The sequence below is a fragment of the Salvelinus alpinus genome, chromosome 29, assembly GCF_045679555.1.
Source record: "Salvelinus alpinus chromosome 29, SLU_Salpinus.1, whole genome shotgun sequence".
NCBI lineage: Eukaryota > Metazoa > Chordata > Actinopteri > Salmoniformes > Salmonidae > Salvelinus > Salvelinus alpinus.
In genome coordinates, this window is record NC_092114.1 from 11704878 (window position 1) to 11722348 (window position 17471).

At 43.1% G+C, this 17471-nt stretch overlaps 2 protein-coding genes across 5 annotated transcripts; one reads left to right on the forward strand and one right to left on the reverse strand.

Moving 5' to 3' along the window:
* The first annotated feature begins 457 nt into the window (after positions 1-457).
* slc6a18 (solute carrier family 6 member 18) lies at positions 458-16921 on the forward strand. The gene is made up of 13 exons (XM_071374443.1): positions 458-932; positions 2778-2918; positions 3119-3256; positions 5415-5596; positions 6020-6130; positions 6449-6561; positions 6742-6870; positions 7046-7202; positions 7335-7403; positions 12602-12737; positions 12946-13105; positions 13879-14041; positions 14517-16921. Exons 1-13 carry the CDS (start codon positions 782-784, stop codon positions 14718-14720), a joined length of 1854 nt encoding a protein of 617 aa, XP_071230544.1. The 5' UTR covers positions 458-781; the 3' UTR covers positions 14721-16921.
* Positions 8637-12375, reverse strand: LOC139558933 (putative nuclease HARBI1). 4 transcript variants are annotated; one of them, XM_071374442.1, is made up of 9 exons: positions 11600-12375; positions 11336-11512; positions 11184-11245; positions 11015-11101; positions 10644-10927; positions 10529-10564; positions 9876-10430; positions 9483-9594; positions 8637-9388 (listed from the first exon to the last, which is right to left on the reverse strand). In XM_071374442.1, the coding sequence occupies exons 1-5, from the start codon at positions 11661-11663 to the stop codon at positions 10835-10837; spliced, it is 483 nt and encodes a 160-aa protein (XP_071230543.1). In that variant the 5' UTR covers positions 11664-12375; the 3' UTR covers positions 8637-9388; positions 9483-9594; positions 9876-10430; positions 10529-10564; positions 10644-10834. The 4 variants fall into 4 exon arrangements, with proteins under 4 accessions (XP_071230543.1, XP_071230542.1, XP_071230539.1 ...); XM_071374441.1 differs by having other exon boundaries at positions 11600-12374; XM_071374438.1 differs by having other exon boundaries at positions 11336-12374.
* Positions 16922-17471: the final 550 nt, after the last annotated feature.

Below are 17471 nucleotides of genomic sequence, written 5' to 3' on the forward strand. Positions count from 1 at the left end.
TTCCACGACCTCTGAACTTTGCCTGGTTCTGTCTGTGTTCCCATCTGAAACTGACGCCAGATTCCATATAAAAAACCTAATATGGTTTGTAAATTGTTTACAGCCTGTGACCCCATGACCCCATCTCTGACAATGAAGTTGTTTTATTGACTGGTAGATAGGTTAAAGAGGTTGGGACGGTGGTTAGTTACCCTGAGGGATCGACCTGCGCCGTGGCATCGTCACCAGGTTATCCATTAGACAGGAAGCTTTCTACAATCTGATTCTAAGCAAACAACAAAGAACGTTAAATGATGATGACAAATCACTCTCACACTCTCTTCCTCGTGCCTAGCTGGCTTTGCTCCCTCCCCCAAAAATATATACAAGTGACATCCCTGATACTGGCTCTTACATCTGAGGGGAAGCATCAGACAGACAGATAAGTCAATCCACTGAGGTGGAATCAGGGAGAAGATCATAGCACTGGATAGTGCAGGATAGGATATCATTGAAGGACCTCCGCGGCAACCTGCAATGAGACAGAGAAGCGATTCAGATCACCACATTAAAGAGCTACACTGAAGCAGCATCAAACCTGAGAGAGGATTTCAGATCAGACACTGGAGTAAAGATACCAACACCCAACCAGTGAATTCAAGTGGACAACAGAATAACTGTGCTCCCTCTACAGAATAAGCATTGGTTCAGAGTGCTAGAACCTCGGGCTAAAACACACTGGACTAAACTGAAAACCAGAGGTTGATCTACTACTGAGCTAAACTACTGTTGAGATCTGAGCATGCCAGAGGAGGGTATGGAGGACAACAAGGGGAGAGAGGAGAGACCCAAGTGGAACAACAAGGCAGAGTACCTGCTGACCTGCATTGGCTTTGCAGTGGGTCTGGGCAACGTGTGGCGCTTCCCCTACCTCTGCCAGATTTACGGAGGGGGTAATGATGCGTCTTTTCTTTTTTCCCTCCAACTTCGTTCATGTTTAAACAAGTCCTCTGGAGACCTGAGTGGTTGTATGTTTTGGTGAAATTCTATCATTTTAACTCAGTTTAACTAAATTCCATTGTTTAACCTCTAACACTAACATGTTAGAAAAAAACCTTAACACCATTATTCAAGCTAAAATTTAACAATATCCTTATTTAACATGAACATTTTAACTCCTAATTAACAATTTAAAATTTTAACTCCATTCAACATGTTAACTTTATTTAATATTTAACATTTTTTTTGCTTTGTGTTTACTCGATTTTAACGTAATTTACATAACATTTTACCTCCATACACTTTTAGTGTATGTCCATTTTTTTATTTTAATTATTGTTCTGTTTCTATTTGAAAATATATCTGGTGTGGTTCTGTGAAGTATACATTGTAGTGGGCACTAATAGTAACTATGACACTTTGCAGACAATTTGTACAGTACTTTTCCCGACAGCAGTGATGACATCAGTATCTACGTCAGGTGCGCTCGGGCTGTTACAGTTGTATCATTTTGAAAGGCGCGCATCACGATCAAAGTCATTTGTATCATTTTATCTCGCCTGTGAGGACCACAACCATTAGCACGAGCGAGTCTGGGTAGACCGTAACCGTACCACAGCTTCTGCCATAGAAACAAACGGAACATGGTTTGGTGTCCGTGGTTGCACGTTTACTATGCAGAAAAACGCTCGTCTCTAGCCCAAAACCGTGAGAGAAAAAAATAAAGACATATTTTAGTGGAGCAAAAGACAATTCTTTCTAGAATGGATTCGCGGGACACTCTTAAAGTGGTACACACAAATTATCATCGCGAGTAAACGACTATGAAAATAGTGCAAATAAACCCTATTTAATCTATAAAGAATGTTTGTCACAAAAAAAATATACATATATTATTTGCAGCACGGATCAGATGAGACGGAGGTCATTACCACTAAATAAATAATAGGTTCATTGTAGGTGTGCCACATCATTCTGTATCCCATTTTAATTGTGCCGCAGTCCAAAAAAGGTTGGGAAGCACTGCCCTACAGTACTTCTACCTGTGACCTATTGAACTGCATATCTTACATTGTATTGGATCTGGGTCCGGTGTGTAAATCAGGGCTCCAGAATCAAACATTTCCCTGGTGACACTGGAGCTCTTAATAAAGTCTGAAATAGTAAACGTCCAATCCCAGGGATGCTACTAAAGCTCTATTTAAACTTGTGGCAGCCAGTGACCTTGTTCCGGGCCGGAGTTGTCGTATCAGGCACAAGGATACCCATGAATTACAAAATTAGGGTTAAGTTTAGGGTTAGGATTAGGGTTAAGTTTAGGGTTAGGATTAGGGTTAAGGTTAGGGTTAGGGTTAGGATTAGGGTTAAGGTTAGGGTTAGGGTTAAGGTTAGGGTTAGGATTAGGGTTAGGATTAGGGTTAAGGTTAGGGTTAGGATTAGGGTTAAGTTTAGGGTTAGGATTAAGGTTAGGATTAGGGTTAAATTTAGGGTTAAGGTTAGGGTTAGGATTAGGGTTAAATTTAGGGTTAGGATTAGGATTAGGGTTAAGGTTAGGCATGGCTAATTAGTTGAAATGTTGTTGACAGTTAGTTGAACATTTACAAACCAAGCATATATTTAGGGAAATGTTACCGTGATCACAGATCAAAGGCTCCTTTCCAAACGGTACCCTATTCCCTATGGGAAACGGTCAAAAGTGGTTTACTATATGGACACTTAAAAAAACCTAGGGGCAAAATCATTCTACTCTGACCTGATTCCACATTAACCATTGTTTGACCCGTGTCCCCTCTCTCTAGGTGCGTTTCTGATCCCCTATCTGATAGCCCTGGTGTTTCAGGGTCTGCCTCTGCTCTACTTGGAGCTGGCTATAGGACAGAGGCTCCGCATGGGCAGCATCGGAGTCTGGAACTCCATATCACCCTACCTGGGAGGAGTAGGTAGGTGATGAAACCCTGATGGAGACAGCTTAGCTGTTGAAACGTTGGTATAAATCAATTATTTCATCGGAGTCATTCAATTGTGCAGTTTTGTCTTCTTCTCAGGAGTAGGTGGGTGGCCAAAACTAAACACCCAGACAGGGAACATGCTCTACTAGCTGCTGTTTGATGTTTCTGATCTACTATCCCATGTCCATCAGGTGTAGCCTCAATGGTGGTGTCCTTCTGTGTGAGTCTGTTCTACAACACTATCGTGGCCTGGGTCCTCTGGTACCTCTTCAACTCCTTCCAGGACCCCCTGCCCTGGAGCCAATGTCCCCTCAACCACAACAACACAGGTATGAAGCGCTTTGAGTACAACAGTTGGTAGAAAATCGCTACGGTTGAAGTCCGGAAGTTTACATACACTTAAGTTGGAGTCGTGAAAACTAATTTTTCAACCACTCCACAAATATCATGTTAACAAACTATAGTTTTGGCAAGTCGGTTAGGACATCTGCTTTGTGCGTGACACAAGTAATTTTTCCAACAATTGTTTACAGACAGATTATTTCACTTATAATTCACTGTATCACAATTCCAGTGGATCAGAAGTTTACATACACGAAGTTGACTGTGCCTTTAAACAGCTTGGAAAATTCCAGAAAATTATGTCATGGCTTTAGAAGCTTCTGATAGGCTAATTGACATCATTTGAGTCAATTGGAGGTGTAACTGTGGATATATTTCAAGGCCTACCTTCAAACTCAGTGCCTCTTTGCTTGACATCATGGGAAAATCAAATGAAATCAGCCAAGACCTCAGAAAAAAAAAATTGGTAGACCTCCACAAATCTGGTTCATCCTTGGGAGCAATTTCCAAACACCTGAAGGTACCACATTGTCACGGCCGTCGTTGAAGGAAGACCAAAGCGCAGCGTGGTGAGCGTACATTTCTCTATAATTTTAAAATGTCGCAAACAAAACAACAAACGAAAAACAACCGTAAAGCTTACAGTGCCACTAACAAAGATAACTTCCCACACTGAAAGGAGGGAAAAGGGCTGCCTAAGTATGGTTCTCAATCAGAGACAACGATAGACAGCTGTCCCTGATTGAGAACCATACCCGGCCAAAACATAGAAATAAAGAAACATAGAAAAAAAAACATAGAATGCCCACCCCAAATCACACCAGGGCGTGACACACATTCATCTGTACAAACAATAGTACGTAAGTATAAACACCATGGGACCACGCAGCCGTCATACCGCTCAGGAAGAAGACGCGTTCTGTCTCTTAGAGATGAACGTACTTTGGTGCGAAAAGTGCAAATCAATCCCAGAACAACAGCAAAGGATCTTGTGAAGATGCTGGAGAAAACTGGCACAAAAGTATCTATATCCACAGGTAAACGAGTCCTATATCGACATTACCTGAAAGGCCGCTCAGCAAGGAAGAAGCCACTGCTCCAAAACCGCCATAAAAAAGCCAGACTACAGTTTGCAACTGCACATGGGGACAAAGATCGTACTTTTTGGAGAAATGTCCTCTGGTCTGATGAAACAAAAATAGAACTGTTTGGGCATAATGACCATCGTTATCTTTGGAGGAAAAAGGGGAGGCTTGCAAGCCAAAGAACACCATCCCAACCGTGAAGCATGGGGGTGGCAGCATCATGTTGTGGGGGTGCTTTGCTGCAGGAGGGACTGGTGCACTTCACAAAATAGATGGCATAATGAGGAATGAAAATGATGTGGACATATTGAAGCAACATCTCAAGACATCAGTCAGGAAGTTAAAGCTTGGTCGCCAATGAGTCTTCCAAATGGACAATGACCCCAAGCATACTTCCAAAGTGGTGGCAAAATGGCTTAAGGACAACAAAGTCAAGGTATTGGAGTGGCCATCACAAAGCCCTGACCTCAATCCTAAAGAACTTGTGGGCAGAACTGAAAAGCGTGTGCGAGCAAGGAGGCCTACAAACCTGACTCAGTTACACCAGCTCTGTCAGGAGGAATGGGCCAAAATTCACCCAACTTTTTGTGGGAAGCTTGAGGAAGGCTACCCAAAACGTTTGACCCAAGTTAAACAATTTAAAGGCAATGCTACCAAATACTAAGTGAGTGTATGTAAACTTCTGACCCACTGGGAATGTGATGAAAGAAATAAAAGCTGAAATAAATCATTCTCTCTTCTATTATTCTGACATTATACATTCTTAAAATAAAGTGTTGATCCTAACTGACCTAAAACAGGGGATTTTTAGTAGGATTAAATGTCAGGAATTGTTGAACAGTGAGTTTAAATGTATTTGGCTATGGTGCATGTAAACTTCCGACTTCAACTGTATATAAATCCAATCAATTCTTATTATTGTTATTGTTGTTATTATTAGTTTATTCAAGCTATTTGTTCATTTGTCAGGGACCATGTTTGTAGATTTGACCATAGTTGAAGAATGAACAGCAAGTGTACATTATGTAATTTGACCAAAGTAAGTGATCATTTGAACCAGGGTACGTGAAGGAGTGTGTAGAAAGCACACCGGTCAACTACTTCTGGTACCGCCAGACCCTGAACATCACTCCTAACATGGAGACCAGTGGCTCTCTACAATGGTGGCTGGTGGTCAGCTTAGCTACCGCCTGGTCTATCATTTACATCTGTTTCATCAGGGGCATCGAGACCATCGGCAAGGTGAGAGGCAGACAGTGTGCTGCACTTTACCTCTGGGGGGGGGGGGTAAAGTTAGGACTGGGGGGGTAAAGTTAGGACTGGGGGGGGGGGGTAAAGTTAGGACTGGGGGGGTAAAGTTAGGACTGGGGAGGGGGGGTAAAGTTAGGACTGTGGGGGGGTAAAGTTAGGACTGGGGGGGAAAGTGCTACTCGGATCTGTGCCAGTATTTTAGAGGAAAAAAATGTAAATATTATTAAACGGTCGTGCTTGATAATTCATTAAGGCAATAAGATTGTGTTGGTCTTTGTTTTGGGCATTGTGCTATGGCAGACTGGCTTTAAATAAAATCGAATTACTTCGGCCAACTTTGTAATTATGATATTTCTGGGATTTTTTTGTTGCGGCTCAAAACAACATGCCCTTTAATTTCTTGTCTTCCTACAGGCTGTGTACGTCACAGCAACGTTCCCCTACCTGGTACTAACCATCTTTCTGGTGAGAGCCCTGACCCTTCCTGGATCATCTGAAGGTCTAATCTACCTGTTCACACCTGACGTGAGTCCTCTGTCTGTCTGTCTGTCTGTCTGTCTCTGTCTCTGTCTGTCTGTCTGTCTGTCTGTCTGTCTGTCTGTCTGTCTGTCTGTCTGTCTGTCTGTCTGTCTGTCTGTCTGTCTGTCTGTCTGTCTGTCTGTCTGTCTGTCTGTCTGTCTGTCTGTCTGTCTGTCTGTCTGTCTGTCTGTCTGTTAGAGAGACAGAGAGAGCGAGGGAGAGACAGATTGAAAGTGACATGTCTTGACAATCCACCTCATTTGTAATGATGTAAAAAATATATTCCAACCTATAATATGTGTTTCTGTCTGTGCGTCACATCAGTGGGAGATCCTGAAGAACCCCCAGGTATGGCTGGATGCTGCTACTCAGATCTTCTTCTCTCTGTCAGTGGCCTTTGGTGGACTCATCTCATTCTCCAGTTACAACAGCCAGAAGTAAGCCCAATGGTCAATCATTATTAGTAACATCAACCTTTATGGGTCCAGCATGTCATTCGTCCCCCAAGACTTTTAAATTTGCCATATCGTTCACCTCCCTGGACAAGCCTCCCTCGCTGTTCCACCATTGACCAATCATTTGCATTCACTTTGTTTCTTGTCTGTGTGTTTGGTCAGGAATAACTGTGAAAGGGATGCTGTTTTAGTGGGGGTTATAAACAGTGCTACATCTATCTATGCCTCCATCCCCATCTTTGCCATCCTGGGATTCAAGGCCCACACCAACTATGTCACCTGTCTGAATGGGTAGGTGTGATAAAATGGACGTTTATTTGGCAACATTTGCTACATCATGAAACTAGTTTGCAGTCAAGTTGTTAAACCTTTATATTCTACCTTGTGTGTTTCATATCCTCTGGAAAAAAACAGATGCAAACTCAACCAAAACAAATGACCAATATGTTTCTCTTGTAACTTACAGTAACATCTTAGCTCTGACCAATGAGTTTGATATTAGCGACATGAACATAACGGTTGAAAACTACGAGCAGTGGTTTGACTCTTTAAATGGGACACATCCATCTAGAGTATCCGATCTCAACCTGAAGACATGCGACCTGCAAACCTTCTTGGATCAGGTACCATAGTCAGGAGTTTAACGACCTCAGGGCAAACATGGGTTGAGTCAAGTTGTCTTGTTATTCAACCTACCCTCGCTGCATAACATAATCTAATTGGTTGTCTTGTTTCTCTCTCCATCCTCCCTCCAGAGTGCGTCTGGTACTGGGTTAGCGTTCATCGTCTTCACAGAAGCGGTGATATCGATGCCTGGCTCTCAGGTATGGGCTGACTCTTTCTTTTATTTTTTTATTACTTCTTTTAAAAAACTACAGTTCTAATACAGAGACTCTGTGTTGAACCCAGTTAAATACATCAGGATTTGATTAGATTCCTGTCTGATTGACCAGGTATGGGCTGTTGTTGATGTGAATCCTGTCTGATTGACCAGGTGTGGGCTGTGTTGTTGATGTGATTCCTGTCTGATTGACCAGGTGTGGGCTGTGTTGTGATTCCTGTCTGATTGACCAGGTGTGGGCTGTGTTGTGATTCCTGTCTGTTTGACCAGGTGTGGGTTGTTGTTGATGTGATTCCTGTCTGTTTGACCAGGTGTGGGCTGTGTTGTGATTCCTGTCTGATTGACCAGGTGTGGGCTGTGTTGTTGATGTGATTCCTGTCTGATTGACCAGGTGTGGGCTGTTGTTGATGTGATTCCTGTCTGTTTGACCAGGTGTGGGCTGTGTTGTGATTCCTGTCTGATTGACCAGGGGCCTGTTGCACAAAACTAGGATAAGGGATTAAGCCAGGATATCTTGGTGATCCTGGCTCAATTGATCCGTAATCCGGTTGCACTAAAGATGGATAGGGGGCAGGAGGATATGTTATGGTATAAATTACCATGGAGATTTATTCTGTGGAGCTAGCCTGCTCCAGACCAGGCTAAATTCCAGGATCTATTTAATCGCATCCCTAATGTCAGTCAGCAGTCACCACAAATGGAAACCAATAGTTATTTCACTGCTCACTATACATTGTTATCACATATAACTAGACCCACTGTTATTATTTAAACGTTTGTGATCATTAATTTCAATGATTTTGGATAAAAAATGATTTTTAGATGATGTTGCTATCATTAGATAATTTACAGTTTCCCATAGACTATAAGGCTATATATAAAATGATAGAATATTAGGGCCACAGAGGGGAAAAAAACACAAGTCATAATATTGTAACCAGTTGTTTTAAAGGAGGACAGTTGTTAAAATGACAGATGTGGGGCATTTCGTGAAATTGTACTTCAGTATGGTTTCATAAACAAAGACATGCTGATGTGCCAGAATATTAAGTATCACATTGTCATAAGTATCAAAACTGTAAAAACAATATGTAGCTTTTCTGCAGACAGAACCAGCCTCATAAATTTATGACTTTATCCTTTTTCTTCAGTGTGGCCCTAGTACTCTGTCATATAAACAAATACACATTCCATATGAATATAAAAACACAATGTGTAACATTATGTTCCTTTATTGAATAAGGACAAAACAAAGCAGGTAAACCATCAGCTCCTTTCGAAACTGAAGTCACAGTGACTCTACAAGATGGAAAGCACAGAATCCAAGCATATTATACAAAATGATACATACACATTCAAAGGTCTGTATATAACACACCCTGCATGTCTGCACACTAAAATAAATGCAGGACAAATCCATACACATCAACTGAACAGACAAATGAATGGATGCAGTAGCCTCCCTGCAGCCTTGTATTACACACAGTATACCGCACAAACATCATAAGAGGCCAAATTCGTCAAAAAACGAACCCAAAAAAACCCAAATTCCTCTGCCACCGCAGGACATATTTAACCAAAATTGAAAGCACACATACTAACTAAAATAATTCAACACATATTGGTCCCTCAGCAGCCGACCACTGTCGTCATCAGGGAAGATTGCCGGATTGTCCCAGTCCATGGCTGGTGGCACTCTGGGGGCCCTCTCCTTCCTCAGGCAGGCCACATTGTGGAGGACAGCACAAGCCACAGTAATATCACATGCCCTAACAGGGCTGACCCTTAATTTGTGAAGGCAGTGAAAGCGTGCCTTCAGGAGGCCAAAGGTCATTTCAACTCTGGCCCTGGTCCTGGCATGGGCATGGTTGTAGGCCTGCTGTGCTTCCTGGGGGTCTGTGAAAGGTGTCAGGAGAAAAGGCTGGCAGCCATACCCCCTGTCTCCCAGCAACACACCAGAGAATTCACCTGTCAACACAAAATCTCATCATTACTACCTCATAAACACAGTGATATTCTTGACACAGCCATGATGGTTATAAATAGGGGTTGTGTGGCTTACCTTGTGATAGGCACTGATAGATTTCAGAGGCCCGAAAGATTCTGGAGTCATGGACTGAGCCAGGCCATTTTGCCACAACATTGCTGATCACACAGTCAGCATTGCAGACCATCTGAAATCATAAGATGAGGAATATTACACCAATCAATGCACATCACTGGCAATGCAGAGTGTTCGTCAATGGACAATATCAAAAAGTTATGTTCACCTGAACATTAATGCTGTGAAAGGATTTCCTATTCACAAAATCGGCCTCATGGGCACCTGAGGGGGCTTTTATCCTTATGTGTGTGCAGTCCACTGCACCAATGACATTGGGGAAACCTGTCACACAAAGTAATGAGTATCCTACTATGTGTTAACAGTTGTCCTGTAATTTGTAGATCCTCTTACCTGCAATCCTATAGAACTCCTCTTTGATGTCACAGAGTCTTCTGTGGCCAGGGAAGGAGATGAAGACATCTGCTAATGCTTTGATAGCCAGACACACACTCCTTATTGTGCGGCAAATTGTGGCCTTGTTCAGCTGTTCTGCATCCCCCACTGAGTACAGGAAGGCTCCACTAGCAAAAAAGCGCAAGGCCACACAAACCATTTGCTCCACACTCAGTGCATGGCTCCGTGCAGTGCGGTGCTTAATCCTGGGACCCAGTAGTCTGCATAGATACCTGATGCCATCTGCAGAAAACCTGTATCTTTCATATAGATGGTCATCAGGGAAGGCCAGTGGGTCCAACCGGTCCCTGAAGACCCTTTCTCGCCTGAAGGCTCTCCTCAGCACAAGTGCTTCTTCATCCACCACATCTCGCACGAATGGGCATGCCATTGTCAGAGCAGAAAGGAACACACAATTTTGGGCCTTCATATAGGCTAGTGGCCACATCTGGTGCTGGGGGGGTGGGCAAAAGAGGGCGATGCCTTATAACGATGACTTGGTTGTACTGATTGCTGGGAAAATAAAAAAAACCTTAGAAAGATGCCACCGTCCTGTGTGCTCACAATAAGAGCTCATATGTCATGGCTCACTTGACTTTACGAGAATATACCTAATTTTTATTTTGAGCTGTGTCATCTTCTTGGAGCTGGGGGAGGAAAGAAAAATAATGATTAATACATTTGTGTTACAGTTAGCATACAGTGTACATTGAAGGCATATCTCACCTCCCTCTCAAGTTTTTTTATTTCAAGGTCCAGTTTCCTAATTGTCCTCTTTTTTATTTCGGACTCCAGTGCAAGATTTTCCATCTTTTTCTTCTTGTACTGAATGTCTATGTCTGCCAGTTCTATTTGGCGCCGGAGGTGGTTGCCATACAACTTTCTGATAGCTTGTGAGCTCTGTGAACACAATACAATTAGCGCAGCTGGAATTTGGCAGGATGTGGTGTCCTTTTATTAATACGCACTATGTTGCCAGGCTGGTTTTCCCACTGTATAGCATCTGGGTCCTGTAAAAGAAATTAGATTTTTTGATTTTGATGAGGACTCCTCACCATTGTAGAGTAAATAGTACTTTCACAGTCTTAACATGATACCTCATGCCTTCTGGAATCCAGAGAGATGGTCTCCTCCTCATCATCGTCTCCATCATGTGCTGTTGCTGCTGCACTGGGGCCTTCACCCTATCACATTTAATCGGATTCATATTGAAGCTAGTAGACAAGACATGCCAGGCCTACAGTATGCCTTTGATGGAGTACTCACTGGATCAGCATCGTCTGGTGCTTGTGCTGGTGGCTCTAACAGGAACACAGTGCTGCCAGACACTGCAAGGCAATAGGTAAACCAAAGTCAGACAGTCCAAATTGATTCAATATGAATGTGGTTGTATCCCATGTAGAGATGGAAGGACATACCTTGAATGAAGCGGGTGGCATCTTGGGAGGAACCTATGCTTGTCTCTTTCCCCCCAGGGATCCCCTCTAAGACGGGCCTGCCTTTATTTAGCTCCAAGGCCATGTCCTCTGCTGGGGTAAGGTCAGCCTTTGGTGACCCACCACCCGTGCCTTGTCTGTGGGTATTCTTTTTCACTGCTAAAACAGTACAGACAATGTGTGAGCAGGCACCTTCTGGGTACAATATATGCTTGTGCTTTGTTAAATATTAGTCAGGGACCATACCATTCTGCAGAATGTTCTTGTATTTGATTTTGACCTGCTGCCATGTCCGTTTTGGCCCGTTCATGTTTAATCTACACACACACACACACACACACACACACACACATTTAATGGAGTCACACTGCAAAAAATTACTTGGTATTTTTGTCTTGTTTTCAGTAAAAATATCAAAAAATGTATCATAGCTTTATACAGTGTGATGGAGTTACTTTACACAATTTCACTCATATCTGCAGTGCATTTCAATTAAAAATTTAACCGTTTCATAATTACAGTACAACTGCATTTTTGGAGATGTGAATTAAATATTTGAATTGTAATTGTGATGTTTCAGCGGAGCGGTGAGTGTGTAATTGTGCACTACTTACGCATTCAGGCGGTCTGCAATACTTTGCCACGCTTTTTCTCTTTGCTTTATCACTGTGGCGGTGTTGCCTTTCTTCTTAATTATATCTTTTACCTCCTCGTATGCCTCCATGAGGATTTGTGCTTCCGACGGGGAAAAGTACGCGGCTCTAGTTGCCATGGTAAATCAGTTAATCTGTGATCTGTGGCGGGGTCTATTTGAGTGAGCCGTGAGCGCGCACCTATCCAGGATTGGTTTCACCTGGCTTAATGAATCCGTGTCTGCTCATCCTGGCTTGGTCTTTGTGCAACCAATTAAGCCTGGACGCACATGTTTTGGCTTCATTGAGCTCAGCTGAGTCATTTATCCCGGATGTCTTAATTCTACTTTTGTGCAACAGGCCCCAGGTGTGGGCTGTGTTGTTGATGTGATTCCTGTCTGTTTGACCAGGTGTGGGCTGTGTTGATGTGATTCCTGTCTGATTGACCAGGTGTGGGCTGTGTTGTTGATGTGATTCCTGTCTGTTTGACCAGGTGTGGGCTGTTGTTGATGTGATTCCTGTCTGGTTGACCAGGTGTGGGCTGTTGTTGATGTGAGTCCTGTCTGATTGACCAGGTATGGGCTGTTGTTGATGTGATTCCTGTCTGTTTAACCAGGTGTGGGCTGTGCTCTTCTTCATCATGCTGTTCAGTCTGGGTCTGTCCTCCATGTTTGGTAATCTGGAGGGCGTCCTCACTCCCCTTCATGACCTCAAACTGGTGCCCAAGTGGATGCCCAATGAGCTCTTCACAGGTAAAAGCCAAAAAGGAAATTATCAGAATTTTTTATGTTTCGATATTGAATAATGTAGGACAGACTGCAGCCCTGGCTTACCCCTTGACAATGTGTGACGAGTACCTGTTCTTTTGGGGATGATCTTAACACCATAGTCGTTTTCTCCGTCCCCTCTCTTCCCACTTTCTCTCTCTTTCCCACCCTCGTTTGCTCTTTCTCTCTGCAGCATTGATCTGCCTGGTATCGTTCCTGGTGGCTCTGATATTCACTATGGGATCAGGAAACTACTGGTTGGAGGTCTTTAACAGTTACGTGGGCTCTGTACCTCTCCTCATCATCGCCTTCTTTGAGATCATCGCTGTGGCATACATCTACGGAATAGGACGGTAAGAGCCTCATAATACTATAGTGTGATTCCCGACACAATCCACTTGTGACCGATTGGATTTTGATCCAGGGTCATCTGCAAGTCCTTGATCCCAGGACATCTGCAAGTCCTTGATCCAGGGACATCTGCAGGTCCTTGATCCTGGGTCACCTGCAAGCCCTTGATCCCAGGACATCTGCAAGTCCTTGATCCCGGGTCACCTGCAAGCCCTTGATCCCGGGTCACCTGCAAGCCCTTGATCCTGGGACATCTGCAATTATTAAACCATGGTCATCTGCAGTTCTTAGGAAATAGTTATTAGATGTCCCAGGATCAAGGACTTGCAGGTGACCCTGGATCAAGGACTTGCAGATGTCCTGGGATCAAGGACCTGCAGATGTCCTGGGATCAAGGACCTGCAGATGTCCTGGGATCAAGGACCTGCAGATGTCCTGGGATCAAGGACCTGCAGATGTCCCTGGATCAAGGACTTGCAGATGTCCTGGGATCAAGGACTTGCAGATGACCCTGGATCAAAATCCAATCGGTCACAAGTGGATTGTGTCGGGAATTGTAAATTTGCTAAAGTTGTGGAAAATGCTGAACCCAAAGATAAGGTGAACTGCTATATTTAAAGGTTTAATATACCAACAACAGACATATGGGGAGACAGATGCCTGTCTACTCTTTCTTCTGATCCTCTTCCATCTCTTCTCCTCTCTTCTGTCTGAGCCTGTAATGACGTGTTATTTTTAAAGCCTCTTCTGACTCTACACGTTTCTGTCTTCGTAGGTTCAGTGATGACTTGGAGTTCATGACAGGACATAGACCCAACATCTTTTGGAAAGGCTGCTGGTTGGTCATCAGCCCTCTGATGCTGTTCGTGGTGTTGGTGGCGTACGTTGCCGTCCAGGCCCAGACACATCCCACCTACCCAGCATGGAATCCTGACTATGTAAGACCAATGACTGGCAGATAGCTACATCTAGGAGTGCAAAATCCAGTAACTTTCCCACATTTCCCAAGTTTTCAAGAAATCCTGGTTGAAGTATTCCGGATTCCCTGCTTATTCCCTCTTGATTCAGGGAATCTTCCAACAGGTATTTCTGGTAAACATGGGAGTTTTGGGAATATCTATCAGGAACATGTATGCTGTATTAGTGTGGAGCATTTTAAGTATTCTGCTCAGATCAGCTAGACTGTAGGTGTCATTTCAGAGGCTCAATAGTAGTGCGTGATAATTGTTCATACTAGTAACCGGGACTAGGGTTTCAGTTGAGAGACAGCCACAGTCAGATGACTACATAGTACTCACCTAATAAGCAGGGCACTACAGCCTACAGGGAATAGGTGTCATTTGCGATTTTCCCTGTGAGATGTCATTTGTTGCAAGGCAATTACATTTTCTGATTCTAATTCTGTCTGTGCAGGTGAACTTCCCCGACACAGAGGTTCTGCCGTATCCAGACTGGGTGTTTGCCATCTGTGTCCTGCTGTCTTCAGTACCAGTTATCTCCATCCCCCTGGTGGCCATCTACAGACTCATCTGCTGCATGTCAGGAAGACACTCTAAAGACAGTCTCCACAACGACACGCATATTTATGTCAACGAAGGCTACGTTGTAGAGAGTTAGACCCTAAAGACACTCTTTCGATCTATCCTCATCTGAGCAACACTGTAAAACAACGCTGAGGTGAAATAATTGCCTCACATTCCTTACACTCATGATTCAAAAGGGTGTTTATTTGTTTTTATTTCGTAATAATGAAGGACGGACGATCGGTTACACTCGAATTAGACAGTGATTTTTTTTTTTTGTCTCCAGGAGTAGTTTTTTTGTTGTCTTTTGGGTGACACAAAGAGGATTGAAGAGCTGAGAATCGGTGAATGTTTGGGTTTACCAATTTTGACCAACTAAAAATGGATTTGTTGGTCAAATTATAGATTTTTTTGTATTTGTTTTCTCACACAGAACATAAAGATTAGAGCTAGTGTAAACAGCATAGATCTTTCAGTGTGAAGATAGTGTTTATGTCATTATGTTTTCTACTGGAAATGAAATTACATCTTGTGATATCAAATGTACTTCCTTATTTCTTTCATAGAACCTACCACTCCTAAACCATAAACATTAGAGATAATACAGCAATTAGATGGAGAATTAACCTAGGCGTTAAACCACAGTATGACAGCATGAAAATATACGTTTAGTTTTACTAAAGCACAAAACATAAATAACTTTGTATTACATATTGGTAGTGTGCTATATTACTTATATAAATATATACTTTATTTCAGTCACACATCACTGACACATAGCCTAGTAGACCGATCTGTTTGCACTTTAGCTAGCTAACTCTTCTGTCCTGTCCGTTGTCATGGCACTTTAGCTAGCTAACTCCTCTGTCCTGTCCGTTGTCATGGCACTTTAGCTAGCTAACTCCTCTGTCTGTTGTCATGGCACTTTAGCTAGCTAACTCCTCTGTCCTGTCCGTTGTCATGGCACTTTAGCTGGCTAACTCCTCTGTCCTGTCTGTTGTCATGGCACTTTAGCTAGCTAACTCCTCTGTCTGTTGTCATGGCACTTTAGCTAGCTAACTCCTCTGTCCGTTGTCATGGCACTTTAGCTAGCTAACTCCTCTGTCCGTTGTCATGGCACTTTAGCTGGCTAACTCCTCTGTCCGTTGTCATGGCACTTTAGCTAGCTAACTCCTCTGTCCGTTGTCATGGCACTTTAGCTAGCTAACTCCTCTATCCTGTCTGTTGTCATGGCACTTTAGCTAGCTAACTCCTCAGTCCGGTGTCATGGCACTTTAGCTAGCTAACTCCTCTGTCTGTTGTCATGGCACTTTAGCTAGCTAACTCCTCTGTCCTGTCTGTTGTCATGGCACTTTAGCTAGCTAACTCCTCTGTCCTGTCCGTTGTCATGGCACTTTAGCTAGCTAACTCCTCTGTCCTGTCTGTTGTCATGGCACTTTAGCTAGCTAACTCTTCTGTCCTGTCTGTTGTCATGGCACTTTAGCTAGCTAACTCCTCTGTCCTGTCCGTTGTCATGGCAAATGCTAGAAAGAACTAAATATGACACACTTTGATGCGATGAATCAACAGAACAAAGTCCAAAGATAGAGATGGGAGGAGGTTTTTGTCTTGTTGACTTCACATTCAATCTTTATAGATTTTTTACATGGATTGTTAAAGAGAGACTTTTATGATCCTTATCGCTCTACTGTTTTATATCAATTTAATGATGTTTTGCTCTCTCTCTCTCTCTCATGATCTTGCGAAAGAGATGTGTTTTAATCAGGTTGTTTGTGCCAAGTCAAGGATCTGCCAAACCTCAGCCGGCATCATCACTGTATCCCTAGTTAGACCGTAACCTGGCATGGTCAAATAAACCAACCACGACCACTCTACGAATATAAATTACACCTGGTACTATTTCCACTTGCTTTAAAAGTACATTGGTATCAAAAATAAGGTAGAGCCAAAACAGAATATTAAAACTAAATCCGAAATGTCAATATATAAACAGATGCAACGAGACTCCTTCCTACCTGTGCTGTTCTTTGCAGAAACCCTATTACACTGCCGTGGTTATTGGCCGTGGAGGAGGGGGCTGAGATTCTCGACTAGGCCCGGATGGCCTTGAAGTCCTCAGGTGTTTTTGGGTGTGGCAGCCTGTCTGACTCGTGCTAGTCTGAAACCACCCAGCTAGTCTGAAACCATGCTGCTTATGAGAGCTAGAATGAACTATGGGGGTTTTGCTTTCTAATAACAAAGTCAAGTTTAACCATTAACCCCAATTTGTGTGCTAAACGAATAATAAACATTAACTTTGCTCTCACATCAATGCTGATATTGCCACTGTTGTCATTTGTAACATGCCTATTTATTGTCTACCAAGCGGGCCTCTCACCTGTAAAGACAATACTACACGGCACCACTTCGATACAGCTATGACCGGAGGTGACTTTTTTGTAGCAGGTTAGGAGAGCATTTTCGCTAACCCTAACCCTTTTCCTAACAACCTAATTCTCTTAACCAGCTATGTTAATTATCCTAACCTGCTGCATAAGTTCTCCTAACCTGCTACGAAACAAAAAGTCACTTCCGGTCGTAGCTCTATCGAAGTGGTGGTTTTAAGTTTTCTTCATACTACACACGAAAGGGTCTGACAAGGAGGTTACTGGAAAACTACAGGGACATGGGGAAAACACTGGAAACTTTTTAAGAGTTCCCTCACACATTGACCATTAACCCAAATTAGCTACTGTGACTTTACACTCTCGTCAGATCTGATATTTGCACTTTTGACTTGGACCCTGTGACCCTATGCAACTGTGTTGCATCTGTCTCTCTCCTTGCCCCCAAGCTGGGCTCAACC

Coding starts and splice junctions, on each gene's coding strand:
- slc6a18 (XM_071374443.1), top strand. CDS start 782: ATGCCAGAGGAGGGTATGGAGGACAACAAGGGGAGAGAGGAGAGACCC. Junction 3,257..5,414: donor CCTCAACCACAACAACACAG/GTATGAAGCGCT, acceptor CATTTGAACCAG/GGTACGTGAAGGAGTGTGTA. Junction 13,106..13,878: donor TACATCTACGGAATAGGACG/GTAAGAGCCTCA, acceptor CTGTCTTCGTAG/GTTCAGTGATGACTTGGAGT.
- LOC139558933 (XM_071374441.1), bottom strand. CDS start 9,944: ATGTCTTCATCTCCTTCCCTGGCCACAGAAGACTCTGTGACATCAAAG. Junction 9,595..9,875: donor GGAGTTCTATAGGATTGCAG/GTAAGAGGATCT, acceptor TTATGATTTCAG/ATGGTCTGCAATGCTGACTG. Junction 9,389..9,482: donor CTATCAGTGCCTATCACAAG/GTAAGCCACACA, acceptor TTGTGTTGACAG/GTGAATTCTCTGGTGTGTTG.